The following is a 19,633-nucleotide window of genomic DNA, read 5'->3' on the forward strand; positions in this document are numbered from 1 at the left end:
TCCTCTTCCTCGGGTGGGAAACGGAGTGCCACGTAAGCTTAGTTGTTAAATCCGGATGCGCAGATAGTTAGATTTCCATGCGGGCACCGCGGATCGAGTTTGTTCCGTACCCGCACAGAAGCATCTATGCGTGCCCATCGTGCCTTTTGAAAATGGTGCGAGCACGAACCTGCTCTTTTCCTCAACATTGTTAACATCCACTCACTGTTAGGAACATTATTTAGCGAACGAGAATTGATTAAGCCTACGCAGGATTCATTAAGCCAACACGAAGTAGCTGATTGGGTTGATGATTATGATAACGTCCCCCTACCGACGAAGGAGCTGCGAGCCCTACAGATTCATGGAAAACCTTGCGACGTGATCTCACTTTATGGCAGCAATAAGGGCATCTTTGCTTTTCTTCTCAAAAGCTACAAGCAGATGCGAATTCACCGATGTTTTCTATTGGCTGCAGAAGATGCAGCAAGGGTTGATGTGGTTCCTTCTTGCCGGGCAGTGGTCTTCAATAAGGACTGCAGAGCCTCGAGTTACAAATATATACACACGTAGGAAGGTAACAATTCACGATTGTATTAGTTACAGAGTCATGGTCAACATGCACATGCATGCACCTTGGGAATGAGATTCAGACATTGATTACAAGTCTTTTTTTCGTTCGAATACAATGGAGTACAACAAGTCTTGAAATCACATAGAGCGAACCAAACGACTATGAAATCTCTCTCAATGCTGGTAGCTACTACAGGAAGGAAGTTGTAGAAACCTCAGGGCACGCACATACAGAATTTCAGACAACTAAATTTGGTAACTCACTTTGAACAGAAACAAAAAATGACTGCTGCTGTGCTGGATGAGAAAAGCCTAGCATACTGTTTGGGACAGGACTGTTACTAATCAAGCATCTTCAGCCACTGCTCAGACCTGGCAGCTCCTTTCTAAGACCAAGGATCCATAAGCGAGAGACTGAATTTCAACTTATCCACAACTCCCCACCATCATTTGGCCGGTTAAGTATGCCAAAATTTACTGCATAGATCAATTGATACGTGCCTTGAATGTGTTTCCTGCATCCTTCACACAGCCAGATAGCAAACAAGTTGATGCTGAAGCAGACATTTTCCCATTTGGTAAGAAGTCAATCTGCAATCATAGTGCAGAGTTATAGACTAATTTTCACTTTCCTAGAAATTTTTATCTGCTAGCTTTCGAAAAGCTGCAGGGAAACTCAAAAAGAAACAAGACAAATGCTCAATTATACTTGCACAGCTTCTCATTTTATGAAAGGAAGTCCAGAAGGAACTCGCCGTGCATATTCCACATACTGGGAGCCAAAAAACTGCCTCAAGAAGAACTCTTCAAATCTATTTCAGAGTTAAGGATTAGTATTTAAAAAATGTATATGACTAAACTAAAAATCAACCTTTTAGTTCAATAGCATGCTAGGTTCAATCTATCAAAGATGGAAATATCCCTGTTAACTCAGGAACTGTGGCAACAAACTCTTCTATCTAGTCAATCGTCTCAAAATGAAAAGCACACTAAAGACAGCAATAAAGGCAATATGATTTAATCATTTTTGCTTGCCAAAATGGATACCGTATCCTCCTATAAAAGAATCGCCAGGTGACCATTGTAAAGGCTACGATGCATATGGGATTGCAGAGCATAAGCTGAGTTCCAGTTGCCCAGATAAAAAAGCCACAATACCCTGGATGGCGCATGAATCTGTTTCATTGAATACATATTAGACAACTATTATATGATGACTAGTTGATTCCATTAGAAGCAAATAGTAGAAATAGCAAGTATACTATGTCAAATGCAGGACTCAGGCTCTAGCAATGAAAAGTTTGCTTGGGATTAGTTTATGCAAGATCTCCCTCATCAATTTTTGGGATCATGCTGATACAAGGCTTATAGCCTAAGAAACATTGGGGTAGGGATTTGGCTGGGAGAGGCCCACCCCTTTATTATCCCATAAAGCAGCAGTGCAGAACATAAGTACATCTAAAATATAGAAGAACAAGCTGTCTTATACCACCTCAGACCTTATAGCAGATACTAACAAATTATGAGCTCTGAGAACAAAAAGAAATCCCAACTTCCAAGGAAAAGAAAAGAAAGGTAAAAATAAAGAAAGAAAGAGAAGGATTTTTTTTTTTTGGAAAATAAAAGATTAAATACCGTAATCAAACTACAGCAGCATCCTGAAGCATTTCTCTTTTCTGAGTAATTAGGCCATTAATCTAATTGATAATGTACAGAAAAAAGTCACATGATAAGAAGGATGAAACCTAAATAGAGATTTACTTTATTTTCTTTAGACGAATATCATTTACATAGCTTACTCAAACCATTATATTTTTAACAACCAAACCTGAAATTTTACTCACCTGAATTGCTGTATTTTGCAGAGCTCCTTAATAGTACAGCTTCTAATTCTTTTTCTAAATCTGGCATGTGTCTATACAAAAAGTAAAAAAAAAAAAACAGTTGAAACATATTAATAAGTATCCAACATCTTAACCTTTAAATTGAACACCTTATCCTCATCAGACTTTAGAATTTAGAGCCTTGATCAGGTTAATCCTAATATAAGATAATTTTAAAATCAGTCAATATTCCCTCTCCTCATGAGTAAAATTAACAAGTTCTTAAATTTCTTTCCTCCTCCCTCTTCTTTTGATTCTGTTGGGTTGGGAGCACGTGCAGGAGATCTGTTAGCAGTCCTAGTTGGAATACTTTAATTTACCAGCACTATCCACACCACAAATCAGCATGCAGGGATACTGATGCATCCTTGGTACTTTAGCATACTGGTTTCATGTGGCTCCCATTCCACTAACTAAAACAAGTTAGCTGCATGAAATGTATATTCAGTTACAAACTGGAAAAACTGATGCAGGTCAAAGATCAAGAGGCTCCTAATCAACAAGAATATTATCTGCACTACTATTTTCAACTTATCCAGCAAGGAAACTATTTTATTCTACCTAGTGAATCAGTGATTATTCAATAAGAACTTGTATCTATATGCAAGTAGCTTATTCAAAGTAAATTCTGATCATACCATAACATTTAGAGTTCTTTGCAATACTGTAAACATTGTGATGAATTTCTTCATTAAGAAATTACCTATAAATTCCATGAGTGATCAACTGATGGTGATTTTCATAATAAACTCTGATGGTGTGTGTGAAGGAACGGCGAGCCGTTAAAACAGCAGCTTTCCGTATGACCTCCCCTATTATTACCATCATAAGGCCAATGTTGCTCATCCACCAATTCTCCTTCAATTCTGGAAAGAAGACTAGCTCTATCTTGTACTCTAGCAATGCACAAATCATTGCAACAGCATATTGCTTGCTAATCAAAAGTGCTGCAAGAGGACCAAATTATAACAAAAACAAATTATAAGAAAGAAAATCAAAGAAACACATATTCATTTATAAATTAGTTGTGCTCACACCAAAATAAATATGCAGACACGTGTCCAATCTGTTCTATGTTGTGAAGCACATCATCAATGAGCAAACTTTAGGGAATTTTTAATGGAAAACTATGTTTAACTATAAATTATTACATTTACCTATCAACCAAACACATTAGGAAAGTGCCTATAGATCAAAATACTTGTTAATCATGAGTTTGACGGGATACTGTAAAAGACTGCTCTCCTATCAACTGTCATTTCTTTTAGTTTATTCTTAGAAGTAGTTGGCACATGCTTTCATACTTGCTATACACATTATTTATAACAGATCTCAACCACAGACTTGTTTAACATTAGTCAGCAATTCAAAGGAATTCAATTCATGAGTGACAGTATTTGATATTTGCTATTTGTGACATCATGCATGCATGATTGTCTTAAGAATGACCAATGATAAAATAATAAGGGAATGCGATAGTCATTTCTTCAACATTTCAACCACGGAACTTTCTCCCTGGTGTGAGCTAAGGGTGTATGGTATTTTGCTCAATAAGCTGATAGACAAATAATTTCATGAGACCAAAATCTAAGCTTTAATAGCCACTAGATAGTTCACCAGATTTAGAAGAAAGAAAGGGGTGTTGTTTCATCTCTTGAATTGTCATTAGAGGTTAATTATGGTTACTTATAATAATCTTGCTTACCTCTCAATTCTTTTCTCTTATTTTCATTAGTGAAATACAGTTATAGATAGGATACTGCATATCTTCGCCATTTGCATGTCACTGCTCCTGAAATTTCAGCTTATAGGTTTGTCGTATCACTCTCCATCATTCATGAGCATTTGGTTCATTGAAGCATCAATTTGAATCGTTCTTCAGTTCTGACCTGTAATCAACTGCTGTATCATTTGTTTGTGTGCCTGAATTCTTTTCTAGTTCAATCTAGTTTCATTTGATTGTTCCGAACATGTTTCATAGGTACCAAATCTTGCAAGATACTACGAATACATTCTTCATAGAGATCCCATAAGGAGGTCTATATGTTGCACCCTTTTGGCTTATTTCATTTTCAACATTTTCAGTGTCCTCATTTGAGCTATGGTCCCATATATGACCATAATGCCTAATTTTACTTTTATCAGAAGACTCAGAGCAAAGAGCCAAAAACGGTGGGCAATTTTGGATTACTCAAAATGTAGTGTCTTAGACCTATATTAACCCATTACTTGAATGAATCGGTCGTTGACATGCTAAACCTAGACACAACCCCTGAGACACGACCCATTATCACCTCTCCCATTCCTTCTGCAGAAATGGATCATAGTTCGGCAATGTGCTCACACATGAAGCCGCCTCCTCTACTTCTTTCTGTATTTTGTGGGGTGCGGAGGGAGTATTGGTGGGGTTGGCTGCAGCAGCGGGAGGCAAGACCCATATTGCCATAGCCCACATCTTGTACACTAATTATACATTGGCCAAACATTAAGAAGCATTCAACACTCCTATAAATTAGCCATGTCTTGCCTCAGCGCAGTTGATTGAGAATCAGTGTTGGGTTCTTAACCTGGACATTTGCTGGAGAAAGAAGCAGGACAAGTGAACTTCTGTCCACAAGGTGGTGCATCAACATGAGTTCATGCATCTCTAGAATGCAAGGCATGTAAGATGGCTTCTTCTGTTTGGTTCCATTCATGTGCATCTATCATGTGGCTGGCATACGTAAAACCAACATGTTAGATAACTTGCCCTTTGCAAGTATAGTGCATGTGAATGTGAACCATATCCTACCATATACTATATTGATATAGTGAATTGAAAAAATATCCAAGTACAGTAATCTGATGCGGTGACAGAACCCTTCTTGATATAGAATTAGGTTCTGAATGCCTATGAGTGCCAATATATGGTGTTGTAGTACTTGCATGTGAATATGAACCATATCCTAGTACACCAATTTGACTTGGTGACAACACTTGTTTTTTAAATTTAGCAATCGAGATATGAATTCATGTTGGATATTCCATGACTATAACTTCTTTCGTGGCCCATAAAGGGTGTGGCATAGGTATATGAAGGTGGGTGTCAGAAAGAAAGATTGTAGCTTGGGTATGTCCATTTTCTCATGACAACAGAAGCGATGCGCATGGCAGCTTGCTGGAGTATTGTCCACCTGAGGTTCAGGATCCAATCCCTTCATGAAATAAATAACTCGTGATTTGGAAATATTAATGATTAGCATCCATCTCTGAAACACTTAAAAGGATGCAGAGGCAGCTCCAGTTCCAAATCACAAGGTATGGTTTCGGATAATATTCAATTAAAAATTTAATTAAAAATTTAATTAAAAATTTAATTAAAAATTTAATATCTTAGATGATCAGACCAAATAAGGGCACAAAAAAGTAGCAACGAACAATATGAGAAAATTAAATAGAGCACAAGAGTTTATAGAACATAACTGGAATATATAGGGTCCATCGACCTTAGGGATCTACTACAACAAATACTGAACTAAATCACATAGGTTCGTTATAAACTACATAACATTAAAGAGCTTCCCAGTTCTTCAAAAATGCAATTGTGGATAAATTGCTTCGTAGGATTTCAGTTTTTTGCATCATTAGCTTCACAGTGATGTAAATTGTGTTTCAAATGCATATCAAACAATTTACATGCCTAAATGTGCCAAAATGGTGTAAATTGACAAATAAATTATGTCACATGCCTTTGGTTCACCATGTTCCAGTCATAGGGAACCTTACATTTATCATGACCACATCAGGGAGAGAAACATGGACTTTCATTAGCCTCTTTCAGACATGAGTCCTTACCTTAACATCTATGTTTAGATCAGTTTAAAACTAATGGATACTTTATCAAAAATTGCAGCTAGCAAGTAGGTGTTTTTGATCTGGTGGTGATCGAGCTCGGCATTAGAGATAGTGACTCTGGCATTAAGTGGCAAGCAGGGAGACGGGTATTACGATATCAGAGTGCTTTTCTGTTTCTCCCAGGCTGTGGCCCATCAAAGTGTCTCAGCAACCAAAGAGCTGGTCGAGTTCATGCCAGCCTAGCTTCATTTTTGGTCAAACCAATTTACCATTTACTCACAATCCACAAGAAAAGCAATCTGATACTTTGATGTATATCTGCATTCTTGATATTAAAGACTTCTTTACTAATGTACACTTCAACAATTAGGTCAAAATAAATGGAATTATTATTGCATAATCTCATGCTACTTTTTAAACCCAAAATGTTTGTCTATAGGTTCTTGCGATATTCATGGGAATAAATGTAAGATTCCAATATAATTGATTGGTGATAAATTGAGCCAAGAAAACGAGGAAGAATCAACTATTTCATATGTAGCCACATTTACATTACTTTAACCCTATAAGAGGACTACATTATGACAGGATCATCACATTTTAGCAAAGTGAACCATGCATATTGGAAGAAGCAAAACCTCCACTGACTTTCAAAGCATGTCCACCTGACCTATGAGCGTGGCTCCCCGGTTCTACCTCCAACAGCAGCCAACCCATGCTTCTTGGGGGCCATTTCTTTCCAAAAAAATCTCCTCTTGGGGAAAAGCAGCCACCACTAGAGGAGAACAAATTAGAAGAAAAAAAATCATGCCTGATTAGCTCTAGTGAGGCCCCAGAGGAAATCGATGTCTAGCACTAACTCTCCTTTGTCTTCTAATTCAACCAACCAAAAACTTGCCATCATGACTACTTATCATTAAATTAGTGATAAGATCTCCTTAAAGAATTTTAAATATTGGCACTTAGCCACTGCGTATTTGGGTTATACAGAATTATCCGATCACAGACTCTGAAATTTCAGTAAATAGTAATCTAACTGTACTAAAAAACAAAATGACCTTTAAACAAGCCCGTTAACAACTTTAGATATGCAAAAAATAAATAAAGAAAGAAAGAAAGAAAGTCAAACAGTGATACAGCACTACTTTACAAACAGTGATGCATGGGGGAACATCAAAAGAGATACCAATGTGCTGATACTTATAACCCCCATGAGGCTGCACATCCATACTAACACTTGCTTCTTAAGTTTCATAGAAAGATATGGATTTTCAAAGTCCCATAACAGTACCAAAAAGAAATATATTAAGGGGAGAAAAGAATAAAGAGAGCACAGACCATCCAATAGAACAAGTGAAATACTTGAGATGCTTATGCATCCTAAACCACCCAACTGCTATACTATCTTCACTCACACTATTTACATCCTAGTGAAACAAAAATTTCCAAATGTAGATTCTCTATCTTTGAGGAATCTACCCTGTGAAATCAAATCTAGTATATCTGCATTTATTTTTTTAAGGAAAAAAAAACAAGGGCATGGTTCTCGTTCTAACACAACTATACTACTAAAAATGAGATATAACTAATATTGAAACAGAAACGTCACTAATTTTTTCCAAGATCATCTCACGGGCAGAACTAGCATCTTCTACAGCTTATATCTCTTATCTGACAGAGACCTAGCCTTTGAAACCTCAAGACAAAGAACATCCTCCAATCACTCTTGTCACATGCTGTGGAATTTATAGAAATTATCACGCGCGTCTTGTCTAGGACTTGAGATATCGCATATTCTTGAGCTATGTCAAACACACATATCAGGTTCTGCTTTGAACTCCCTAAGTCACCAAATCTCGCATGCACACAGTCTTCCAGAATTCATGCAAGAAATCCACAAAAGAAGAAATAACAAAAATCATATCAACAAAATTCGATCAAACAGACGGGTCAATGTCCTGCAATCCCGGTATAATTTAAAAGATTTTTAATTTTCTTGCACCTAAAACCCTGATTTGTTTTTTTGAGATTAGGAGGAGCTAATCCCCACCTTCTACCCTAGACCACCACCCCAGATGACTCCAAAAGGATTCAAACCCCGTCCCCAAGAGGCAAGAGGTGATACCCGTCGAGCATGCACTTGGTGGTTGATTCACCAAATCTTGAATCCAAGAAATCCACCAACACAAGAAAACAATGAAATCAAACCAGGAAATGAAATTAAAGGGTACAATTAGTTCCAATCAAGAAAGTCGAGTTACCGAAAACCAAATCCCTAGCGAGAGAGAAAAGGAAGGTGAGAGAAAAAACGCTTACAGCTCAAGGTTACGCTGGAGCGGCCGTGGATGGAGGCGGCGAGGATGTACTCGGAGCCATGGAAGAAAAGAACCGCGGCGAGGAATCGCAATAGCTGGATGCGGGCGGCTAAACCCAGTGCCATCTCCGCTCTTCTCGCCGGAGATCAGATCGCTCCGCCCCCGTCTTCAACGCCAATCGTGGATTTCGGCTTCAGGATATTTGCCGATTTTGGCCCGTTTTGTTTTCAGCGGTAAAGGCCCTTTGTATTACATGGCTAGAAGCCCCAAGCTTGAATCCCGTCCGTTTCACTGATTAAGGCCCATGATTGGTTGGGCCCCAGTCCAAATAGTGGGCTGTCTGTGGGAATTACAAAACTTGGCCAGGCCAATTAGATTTGGACACAAAGAAGGTGCAATTTAGCGACCGTTTTGAGCTGAACTTGACATCGGGTACAATTCCCATACTATAGCCAAAGTTTAGCTGATTTTATGGAGATCCATCCAAAAATCGAACCATAACATAGAGAGGAGTGAATATTAGGATGATTCCCAACTCACAATTTCATGTGATCCTCATAATATATTTGTTGTTATGTGTGAAGGCACATAGGCTCTTGGAATAGAAGTTTTCGCATGACCTCCTTGCTGCTGCCAAAATACGACTTTCGAACTTAGAGAGGTCAGCTGGCGAGGATGGTTGGCTATGGCTGCCGTCTTCCGACCTGAAAACAACAAGAAGTTCATTTGCCGGAGTTTGCTTAGAGGAAGGCCTTCCGATGGCTAAGTCGGGCATGAATTTTGAAGAAACAATAGAGATTTGATAGGAAGTGAGTGTAAGTAAGAAAAGCATAGAGAAAGTGTACCTAGAGGTTCCCCAGCGTTGTTTATATAAGGCATGGGCCGGCATCCATTATCGAGTAAGGTGAACATATAACTCAGTGGCTACCCACCTATTATGCGCATCAGATTAGCTGCACACGATCGTAGGCCAAGCTGTAACCATCGTCCATTGAGGAGGATTTAAGTGGTCGTACAACACCTTTAGTGAAGATCATGCGGCGAACTCGCATTGCTCACCCGCCAAGTATACTTCAATCCTGGAAAGAAGAGAACCTCCAGTTTGTACATTGCAGAAGCATACCCTTTGCTAATCAGCAATGCCGTAAGAGGGCCAGAATAAACAACCCAGAAACCAAATCAAGTGATAAGAAAGAAAACCAAAGAAAACACATACTGATCTATAAACTAGTTATTTTTCTCTTTTTTTAACTCCTAATTAAATATGCAACCACCTTTATAACATCGTAGTGAAGCATATTACCACTAAGCAAATTCTGGGAAAGTTTTGATGTAAAACCATTTTGTAGTAAACATTGAAACATTTATATATCAGAAAAACACAGGTAGGAGAATGCCTATACATCAATTTACTTGCTAAGCCTCCCTTCCTAGAACAGTATACTTGCTAAACTGGTTCCGATGGGGTTGACTATAAGGCTAATTTACTCCCATCGATTATTTTAATTCATTCTCAAGCAGTTGGCAGATGGATTCATATTTATTATGTACATGATTTATAACAGGTATCAAGCACCAAGTATTTTTCATTATCAATAAAATAAAAGATAGTAACCATGGTTGGCGAAACCATCCCGAACCCGGTTTAGGGCATCCTGAGCTATACCTGCGGCGGACCAAGATGGTTCTATCATCGAAACCGAGATCCCGTCACTGGAGGGAGAGAAAGAGAAGGAAAAAGAGGAAGAAAGAGGGAGGGAGGAAGGGAGAGAGAGACTGGCTGGAGAGACGCGGAGGTAGGGCTCTGCCTCCGTTCCTCTGTTTCGTTCGAAACAGGAGCCTGGAGGAAACTTTTTTCATTTTTGCGGATTTTAAGTTGAAGTTGGCAAAGCCATTCTCCCTGGCCTCTTCAATGCGGACGTTCTCAGACCTCTATTAGCGGGCTAGGGCCAGCCTCTCTCTTCCTTCCTCTCCCGCTTCCTCCATTTCCCACTCTCTCTCTCTTCTATTCTTTTCTGTTCTTCCTCTCCCCTACCTCTATTGCGTCGGTACTAGGCTGACACAGCACGACATGGAGCCATGCTGACCTGTGTCACCAGACAACCGGTACGGAGTCCGGTACCGACACAACAGATGTTGGTGGTAACAATACCTCCCATTTTATCAAAAAAAAAAAAAACAGTAATCGGTATCTCATAAAATAAGTGCTATACGTTATCTATAAGAGAAAAATAAAGGAGCTCTGCCTCTTTGAATATATGATAAAATTAGAACAGTATAGAGAAAATTAGCATAGCCTTGCACAAGGATGTTCAATCCAAAAAAAAAAAAATGTAAAGGAGCTCTCAAATTCATGATAGAAATTTTCTTTCGCACATAAGCTTTGTGATGGTGCAAATAGTGTTCCTCATTTGTTTGTCTTCCTTTTTCTTTTTCTTTTCTTTTTTGATGATTCCTCCTCATGGGTTTCAAACAAGCTACCACCACCTAATGTGCCAAACTGGTATACCTTTGATAACAAATAATGTCAGATGCCCTCAGATGTCCCTATTTCAATTACATAGACCATAACATTTATGATGATTACAATAGAGAGAGAGAGAGAGACAAGGAATGTGCTCTAACTTTAACATCTGTCTATTAATTATTTAATTTAGCACCTTAAGTAACCGATAATTCATCCAAAATTTCAGCTTGAGATGGTCATGTTGTTACAAATAAGTGGTGTGAATCCCTTGGTGATTGAGCTCGCAGTGGTTTCTTGCACCCCTGATATCACCAAAACTTGAAACCCAGATAAACCCAAGAAATCCATCGAAACAGAAGATTCATGGAATCAAGCAAGGCCATGCAAAGTAATGAAATGGCCTCCAATTGCGTTGGGTATGAGTGTTGTAAGATTAGGTTGCACCAACAGGATTTGGATTCAAATTAACCTGACAAAAGTACATTGAAAAATCCAGGCCCGACCCAAACCAACTAAAAAGAATCCTGATCCGACCCGACCCGATCCGATCCAACCCAAACTTATCGAGTGACGGCAGTCTGCATTAAATCTAGAACAAGGTAGCTTGGGACCTATTTGCAATTGTTGATTCTAGATAGGATTTAAATCCATGGCATTCTTCAAACTAGAAAGAGACAGTCTGCCTGAGCTGACTCTTAACTATTTACCAACTACGTTTTTTAGGCACAACATATTTCACCTAACAAGGGAAGACTATTTTGCTGAATTTGGACTTTCAGCTTAAATATGAAATTATTCAGTTGATTTCATCAAGAGGTTTTCCAAGAAAAGCATACTTACTTGATTGCGACATTTTTGAGTTTATATGGAGAAATACCTGTCAAGTTTTAGCTTTTCTCCTACAGAAGTGGCATGCCTTTTGCTGATTATGGTCTATTAGATTAGATTCAGCTTTAGGCTTATGGAGTTTATGCATCTAGCTAAATTTTGCTTTTAGTTTGTTGGGTTCCTCAGTACTATATACGATGCCAACTCTATTAAGAGCAAGATCTGGAGGGGACCTACCTTGTTGAGATTAGGTGTCATCAAGACAAAGACAGCCTATAATACATGCTATTTTAGAGCCAAACTTTTTTTTTTTTTGAGTTGTACAAGTATAAAAATATAAATCTTATACGAAAAAGTTTCCCAACTAATGTGCAAAATTCCTATTTATTTCTCAATCTTGCATTGTGCCTATAGTAAGGACCACAGACACTTAGGCATCAATTGCGTAATCTTGTCTATAAGATACCTATCTGGTAGCTGTAAATTTTTTTTTGTCCAAAAAAAAGAGAAGCAATAAAAAGTTCCCATGTTACCCTTTTTTTAAGCACCTCACTTTGGGATTTCTGTAGGGCTGAAATCGGATCAAAGAATAATATATACATATCCATATTTGTTTTATTTGATAAATACAGATACAGATACAAATATTAGTTAAATACAAAAATTTATATCTATAACTAAATTTTATGATCACAGAATCAAACATATTAGTAAGTGGATGGTAAGTCAAGTTAATAGCATATCAATGTAGCTATATATTTCCATTAAAAATTTATGAATGCTGTATAAAATTAAATAGGGCTGGAAATAGAATCGGATATTCGGATATCAATCGAGTAATTGTCTATTCATATTTATATCTATTTTTTTCACCAATATCAATACGGTTACTGACATTAATCGGATACTCAAATTTTTATCCATGTCCAGATAGATTCCAATACAAATATGGATCTGAACGGATATTATCCTATCCACTTTCCTTCACAAATTTTTGGTGTCACAAAAATCTTTTACATACTTTCACCAAATATATATATATATATATATATATATGGCTGGTCCCATAGTCCTAAGAGTCAAATCATTTTGAAGGAAAGAAACATCTGAGCAACATGGGATGAAGATATGAATCCGGGGGGACCAGGAAGATAAGAAAGGAGGAGCAGGGGGCCCTCACAGAGACATCATCTGCTTGATGATTCCCTCTCCTTATCACAATCCTGTTTTCTAGCTTTTGTATCTCATGCGTCAAATCGGATTCATTGATGGTGGGAGCTGATGTGGTGGCGACCGGTCGCAAGAATCTCCAGCCATAGCCTTCCAAATGCCCCCCCTCACGGCTCCATCCCAATCCATTCAACCACCCCTCCCCCTAAAGCCATTAAACAACCTAGATATTAATTGAAAGACACCAATTATGTTCATTGTCAATTGTTTCATTGCTCATCTCTCATCTCCTTCCTAATTATACAACTCATCCCTATCAAAAGGCAAATTAGTTTGAAAAAGAACTCTTGTTAGCCGATAAGCTGACTATAATGATGCTCGGAAGGAGAAACTACTAAAGCAAATTCGCAAGGCCCTAACCCTACTCCTAAAGAAATTTTGCAAACATTATTGCGGAGGTACGGGCTTCTTTCTTCCCCCCTCTCGGTCCACACCATAGGGATCTGTGACCAATGATCGGCAAGAAGTACATATATGTGGCATCAAATTTAACACCTTAAGCCATCAACAACCACGTAACCATAGCAACAGTCCACAGCATGGACAATTATTTGATTCATGGAGTAGATGTGATGCACATGCTAACTCAAAGAAAATGGCAGGCATCTATATTTTTGCGGTTCACTTTAGGGAAAGCAAATGATATTGCCTATGCTAATTCTCAGTGAAAACAGGTGCTCGACCTGACATATCAGTACCCAACTTGGCATGCAGGCCGAAACAGCTTTACCCTAGCAAAGTGTGACCCCTCAGCCCAACAGGATCGATATGATGCGAAAAAAATATGGTTGAAGTGGAACCATGATATAATATAGATTAGATTGCGCATCTTACGGCTGTCTTAATTTTTTGTAGCTTAAGAATTGGACTAACTTTTTATTTTTGGATAACATGGTTGGCCCCATGAGGATGGCTAAATCGGGTGGCATGAGCCACGAGGACTTCTGCTAATGTTGGTAACTCTTATTATTATACACCATCGAACTTTAGTTCAGATGATACAAGGGTTCAATTTCGGTTGGAGTCATCCTTGAAGGATAAGATAGGAGGATGGAAATGTGGGGTTAACCTCACCTAGTCCGAAAAGGAAAAATAAAACAACTCCTGTACCGAGTCACTCGCCACAACTAAAATGTACTACCAGAACCACATATATAGAAGCTGCAGTCTTAAATATCTTTAAAGAGATTACCTATTGGTACACACTACTTAACAACCCAGGCTGGCTCACCAGACACACAGTGATTGTGGTTGGATGAATTAATTGTCCTTGACATAGGACAGCCATCCGAAGCCATTGGAATATCACATCCTTATCGAACTACTACATTATTCTATCAAACTACAAGATTACACCAGCTCCAGAGGCATTGATGACAGGAGACACTGGAGAAGATTCGTCCCTGTTGCACCATCTGTGGAGAACAAGCAAATAAATGTATTTATATTTCAATCAATCTATCACCCTTAATAGATGGGCCATAGTTTTGGGAATTAGATTCATGGAATAACTGCAGTTATATGCAGCATTGTTCCATCTCATTCCATAGCTTTTTGCTCTTTCGGAAATTTGTAGCTTTGGCAAAGAAATAGGCTCTATGTTATTGACTAGGGTCATCATCTTCGTTGGATTCCACATCCTAATTAATTATTCATGTGGAAGACAAAGTCCTTCAAAGGATGAGACAAAGAGCCTCCCAGTACTCTATATCAGGTTTTATTTGGCCATTAAACTTCTTCAAGTTGTTGGTTTAAAGCTTACACAGATAGTGTATCACAATTTACAGGAGCTGGTGCATTACTTTTCTGCTGAGGAGGAGGAAATTTGATGCTTATAAAAAAGAATATAATGTCATTTAATTTAGATCCCTTAAGCAAGTAGTGGCTCATATTTATGAAGTTTCTTGTTCTTCTTCTTCTTCTTTCTTTTGGTAATAGCTCATATTTATTAAGTTCAATGTTCACATCATTCAAGAGCCTTTAGTCTTTTTTGTCTGTATGTTTTTTGAAACTGGCATTGTCAAATAGCTACAGTGAATGAAGAAAAATTAGCTGATTAATGTTTTTGTACTCGTGGATTCAAGGAAAGGCCCCCTTGTAACCTCAATAGTCGGTGTTTAAGATATCATGCATGATGTCAAAGGTTCAAATGCTTAGTTGATGGGCCCTCCAATGGCCACAAATTTTGGGTGACCTAGACCTGAATCTTGTTTCTCATGGCTACATATTTGTATGGGTTGTCTTTTTGTTGAGATTGCTCTAAAACAATGTCAGATCCTAGATGCCAGGCCAAGGTGCGCATATGATGCATCTTTGCTTGCCTCATTGGTGGCCAGTTGAAGAGCATGACAATTCTATATAAAAATTTATATCTATGTAGAGTGAGATATGGCGTGGTCTCTTCTTGATGCATGCTGAGACACGTGGCAAATATCTAAGTATCCAAATATCCAAGTATCCAAATTGTCTAGCCAATCTAGGTATTCAAGATCTAACTTGCTTTCTGTCATAAAAATTAGATCCACCGAATCCCACCTTATATGTTGTTTCTATTTTGATATACCTCATAACCGAACTGACTTCTGCTGACAAGACGAATCGACCAATAAAAACTTACTACCTAACTGCAAGCTGATCATTGAAAGCTTGTTACATAGTCGACCCAATAGATGTGTGAAGAGTCATCTATATTTAAAAAGAAAAAAATCTCAGCTAGCAACAACTTGCTCGTGATCGCTAACTGTTTTCTAACAAACGTGATATCCGAGTAAATTCTGTGACCGAGAAACACGAGCGAGATTCACAAGCGAGATATATGGTTTATTGCTTTATCAACCAGCGTATAGCCACAAATTACTCGGCAATGGGCTTTGGCCCTTACCTATATATTGCATTTCTGAAGGTCCTCTAAGTAAGTTCTCTTTCGACTCTCTTGCACTGCCTCTCTATCCCTATCAAGCCTCCTCCTCCTATTTTCTGAGAGTTACATCTAACTTAAGCATCGAAGTATCTTACGTCGGACATGCTTTGGCAGGTGGACTTTTTTATTTTTGTTGTTTCAAGTTGGCGCTAGCATCTGAGAGCCACCCGAAGCCGTTCATCCATCATCCAACGCCGACTCGTGGATGCTCAATAACATGATCCCCACCGATCGAGCGTAATGGCCATCGAAACATCGTCGCAGAGGCGTACAACGATCCCATTCAATTCCCCCGATCCAGATAGCATATGATCCAAGATCTCCAGCGACCCTCACCAGCATGGCTTCTAGATCTGGCTAATACCCAGTGGCAACACATCCATTATAATTACCGGTCTCTCGAGCTTTTCATGCACAACCCAAATATCTTCGAGTGCTGGACTCAATAAAGGAGTCGAAATCCCCTAGTCAATCGGCAATAGTGGAAGAATCCTTTCAAGTGAAAGTGCAAAATATCAGTGGCCCCAAGTGTTTTGGAAGCGATAAAAAGGTTTACCCATGCTAGGTTATACTATAGAGATAGATTACCCAACGATCTTTATTTCAAAAAATACCATGTTCGACATTCATCCCATAAAAAAATGCTAACTAGCTTAATCAGTAAAGTTACACAACATTACCGCTAACTATATATTTAATTTTTTAAATCTCGTTCTGATCTGATTTTTGCCAAACTTCTTCTCGTTCTATCTTTTAAATTAAAAAAAAATTATCATAAAAATATGATCCAATAACTTACTAATGTAGATCTCAAAACTCTATCCAATAAATATAGCATGAAGGAAAAAGGAGGTTGGAGATCTTGGATACCCCTGGTTGACATCTCGTCTGGCCCTTTGCTGTGATCATCATGAACATATCGGCGTACAGCAGACCAAGTCTCCCTGAAGTCGACAAGATATCCTTTCAACTTGGATGCCTTTCAACTTCCTTGTAATTGTTGCCTATGCTGTGGGTTTGTTTAGCTTTCCACGTCCAAATGGATCCACGTTTAAACATGACTGTCCATTTCTTTGTAATTGTACGATTAGATATCTTTTTTCTTCTGTGCGACCTGCCTCATCCAAATTCTGGACCCATCAGCTTAGTGGTCCATAATTTCGAGCTAGGGGACAAAATTAATTAGATAGTAGTTATAAAATAATTTTAAAAGGTAAAGTTAGGTACACGTTATAACGCTTCAGCAGACGTACCACCTGCGCTTGCCTTGTCTTTATCCCATCTGAGGCCCCTCCTGTTTGGAAACTTTGAGATTATTTTTCTCCATGGGATTTGGCACAGCTGCAACTCTCCAAATCGCCGCTCAAAACTATATTGAATACTATTACATGTATCGAAAATGGCATCCCTCGCTGGGCAGCAGCCTTGTTATGTCTTTATAACCCACTTCATACAAAATATAATTTTTTTTCATAAATATTCTTCTAAAAATTTAAATTTATGTGAATATTTTTTAAAAATTTATATTTATTTTTATATCTAAATAAAATACTGTTTTTGCACAAATGCTCCTGATATAACGATTATTTTAACACCATTAATAAAAACTATATTTGTTGAAATTAAAAATAAAATAAAATTTCAAAATTATTTTTTTGTCCTTCAATATATTCTTTTTATAAATGTTTCTTTTTGCATGTCTACTCATTAAGAATATTTTACTCTTATATGGCGTAGGTATATATATAAAAATAAGGATAAAAAAAGGAATAGAATAGAAAAATAAGTGTTTTACGAGGATATACATGCAAATATCAATGTTCGAAAAGTATTCATACAAAATTCGATATTTAGGAGGGTATTTATGCAAAAAATTTAAATATAAAAGAGAAATATTTCATCGATTACCTAATTTAATGTTAATTATTGAAAAAAAAATTATTCCATCGAATGCAATCTAGAAACTCTAAAATATCTTCTTGCATAAAATTATATATTTCAAGAATTTCTAATTTATGCAATAGATCATCTCAATGTATAATCGTAATAAGATGATATAGAGTATTAGTTTCGGAACAACTTGGTGCGTAGATAGAGCATCTATAAAATCTATTTTTTTATAAATAGATATTTTAGATTTTCTTAATCACCCACTAAAATTGAATTTGATGGCAAATAACAAAAAATTTTCAACACTCCATCTATATTATAATCTCACCCTCTTTTTTGTTGGAATAGATCCCATAACCTTTCACATAGAAAGAGAATCCTTATTATAAAATTGAGTTTTAGAGTTCTGGGTACGCTTATACATTTGTAAATATAATACTAAATAGAAGATTAGCTGCATGATGATCAATCCAATAAATTTCCACATGTATGAGCATTAATAGTAGCACATGGGGGATTTAGTCTAGTACAAAAAAAAAAAATTATTTTTTTCTTGATATAGCGGTGACTCATACCAGCTCTGTGTAAGTGCATCCAGTAAAATCATAACTTTTCTAAAGAACGGAGATCTAGTCTGCCGCACTGTGCATTAAAATTATTGCACCTGATATGCATTGTATATTAAATTTTATATTTTTTATTTATTTAAATAACTGATGATAATTAAGGATTTTATATGAACGATAATGATAGTTAAAAAAAAAAAAAGGAGAGAGAGAGAGAGAGAAAAGATGATGAGGATGATGATGGTTGATGCCAAGGAGGGAAAAAAAATCTGGCGCAAGGGGAAAGCTGGGGTGGGTGGGGCCCACAGACTAGGCGCGTGCCTCGCCGGGGCAGCAGCGCGTGCTCTGGAACCCGGCAGTCGTGGGCCCCCACTATTAATCTTTTCCATTTTGAAGTTACCGTCCGGTTTTCTCTTGTCGTCTTCCGCCTTGTCTTCGCGGATTTCGCCGAGAATAGACTTCCCAAATTACCCCTACTTCGGACGCGAAAGGATGATTCACCGCGTCAACCGTTGGATTGTACCGTAGCTACTTCAAGATTTGGGTACGATAAAAAAAAGCTCGAAGTGCTTTGAGAGCTGCGCGAGCGCGATCTGACGCCGAAAAAAGACCAACCGTCCTTTAGGGGTGGCAAAATATGATCCGACCCGCCAACCCGACCCGTATTCGACCCGCCATAAATAGGTTTGGGTTTGGCTTAAACGGGTTCGGGTCATAAACAGGTTGACCCATTTAACCTGTTTATTAATTGGGTCGGATACAGGTTTAAGATGTCTAACCCGTTTAACCTGTATAACCTGTTTAATAACCTGTTTAATATATGGGTCAGATTGGATAAGGGCCACAGCCCACAGCCCACAAAGACCCATCAGTCACCCGTTTAAAACCTTCTCTGAGTTCTCTCCAAGTTCACTGTTCACCTGGGCACCGCTGCCCCTTTTTTTTCGTTTTAGTTCAACCTGAACCCCACCCTCGAGCCCGCCGCCTCCGACCACTCCGACGGCGCCGACGACCCCTCCCGCCTCCCCGACCTCCTCTTCCGCCCCCGCAAGCCGGCTTCCAACCTCCTCCCTCCCCTCGGCATTTCCTTTTTGGCTTTTCTGCTCCGCGATGGGGATTGGGGATCGAACCCTAGAGGCCTAGATGCA

General features: G+C 38.3%; 1 protein-coding gene and 1 non-coding gene across 4 annotated transcripts; one reads left to right on the forward strand and one right to left on the reverse strand.

Moving 5' to 3' along the window:
* Positions 1-541: 541 nt before the first annotated feature.
* On the reverse strand, positions 542-8,807 carry LOC103718044 (probable protein-S-isoprenylcysteine O-methyltransferase). Of its 3 annotated transcripts, XR_605768.4 has the most exons (6): positions 8,586-8,807; positions 3,139-3,382; positions 2,397-2,467; positions 1,600-1,728; positions 1,262-1,364; positions 542-1,143 (listed from the first exon to the last, which is right to left on the reverse strand). XR_605768.4 is itself a non-coding variant. In XM_008806687.4 (5 exons), exons 1-4 carry the CDS (start codon positions 8,707-8,709, stop codon positions 1,274-1,276), a joined length of 588 nt encoding a protein of 195 aa, XP_008804909.1. In that variant the 5' UTR covers positions 8,710-8,801; the 3' UTR covers positions 552-1,143; positions 1,266-1,273. The 3 variants fall into 3 exon arrangements, 2 of the variants coding, with proteins under 2 accessions (XP_008804909.1, XP_008804910.1); XM_008806687.4 differs by lacking the exon at positions 2,397-2,467 and having other exon boundaries at positions 552-1,143; positions 1,266-1,364; positions 8,586-8,801; XM_008806688.4 differs by lacking the exon at positions 2,397-2,467 and having other exon boundaries at positions 558-1,143; positions 8,586-8,801.
* A 2,016-nt stretch (positions 8,808-10,823) lies between these two features.
* On the forward strand, positions 10,824-10,928 carry LOC113463455. The gene has a single exon (XR_003387691.2). It is a non-coding gene; the product is annotated as a U6 spliceosomal RNA (small nuclear RNA).
* Positions 10,929-19,633: the final 8,705 nt, after the last annotated feature.

The sequence above is a fragment of the Phoenix dactylifera genome, unplaced genomic scaffold, assembly GCF_009389715.1.
Source record: "Phoenix dactylifera cultivar Barhee BC4 unplaced genomic scaffold, palm_55x_up_171113_PBpolish2nd_filt_p 000241F, whole genome shotgun sequence".
NCBI lineage: Eukaryota > Viridiplantae > Streptophyta > Magnoliopsida > Arecales > Arecaceae > Phoenix > Phoenix dactylifera.

Bases quoted from the DNA above. Each gene is read 5' to 3' on its own strand.
- LOC103718044 (XM_008806687.4), bottom strand. From the start codon at position 8,709: ATGGCACTGGGTTTAGCCGCCCGCATCCAGCTATTGCGATTCCTCGCC. The intron at 1,729-3,138 runs GTAATTTCTTAA...TCAATGAAACAG, and splicing joins ATCACTCATGGAATTTATAG to ATTCATGCGCCATCCAGGGT. The intron at 1,365-1,599 runs GTATCCATTTTG...ACTCTGAAATAG, and splicing joins TTCTTTTATAGGAGGATACG to ATTTGAAGAGTTCTTCTTGA.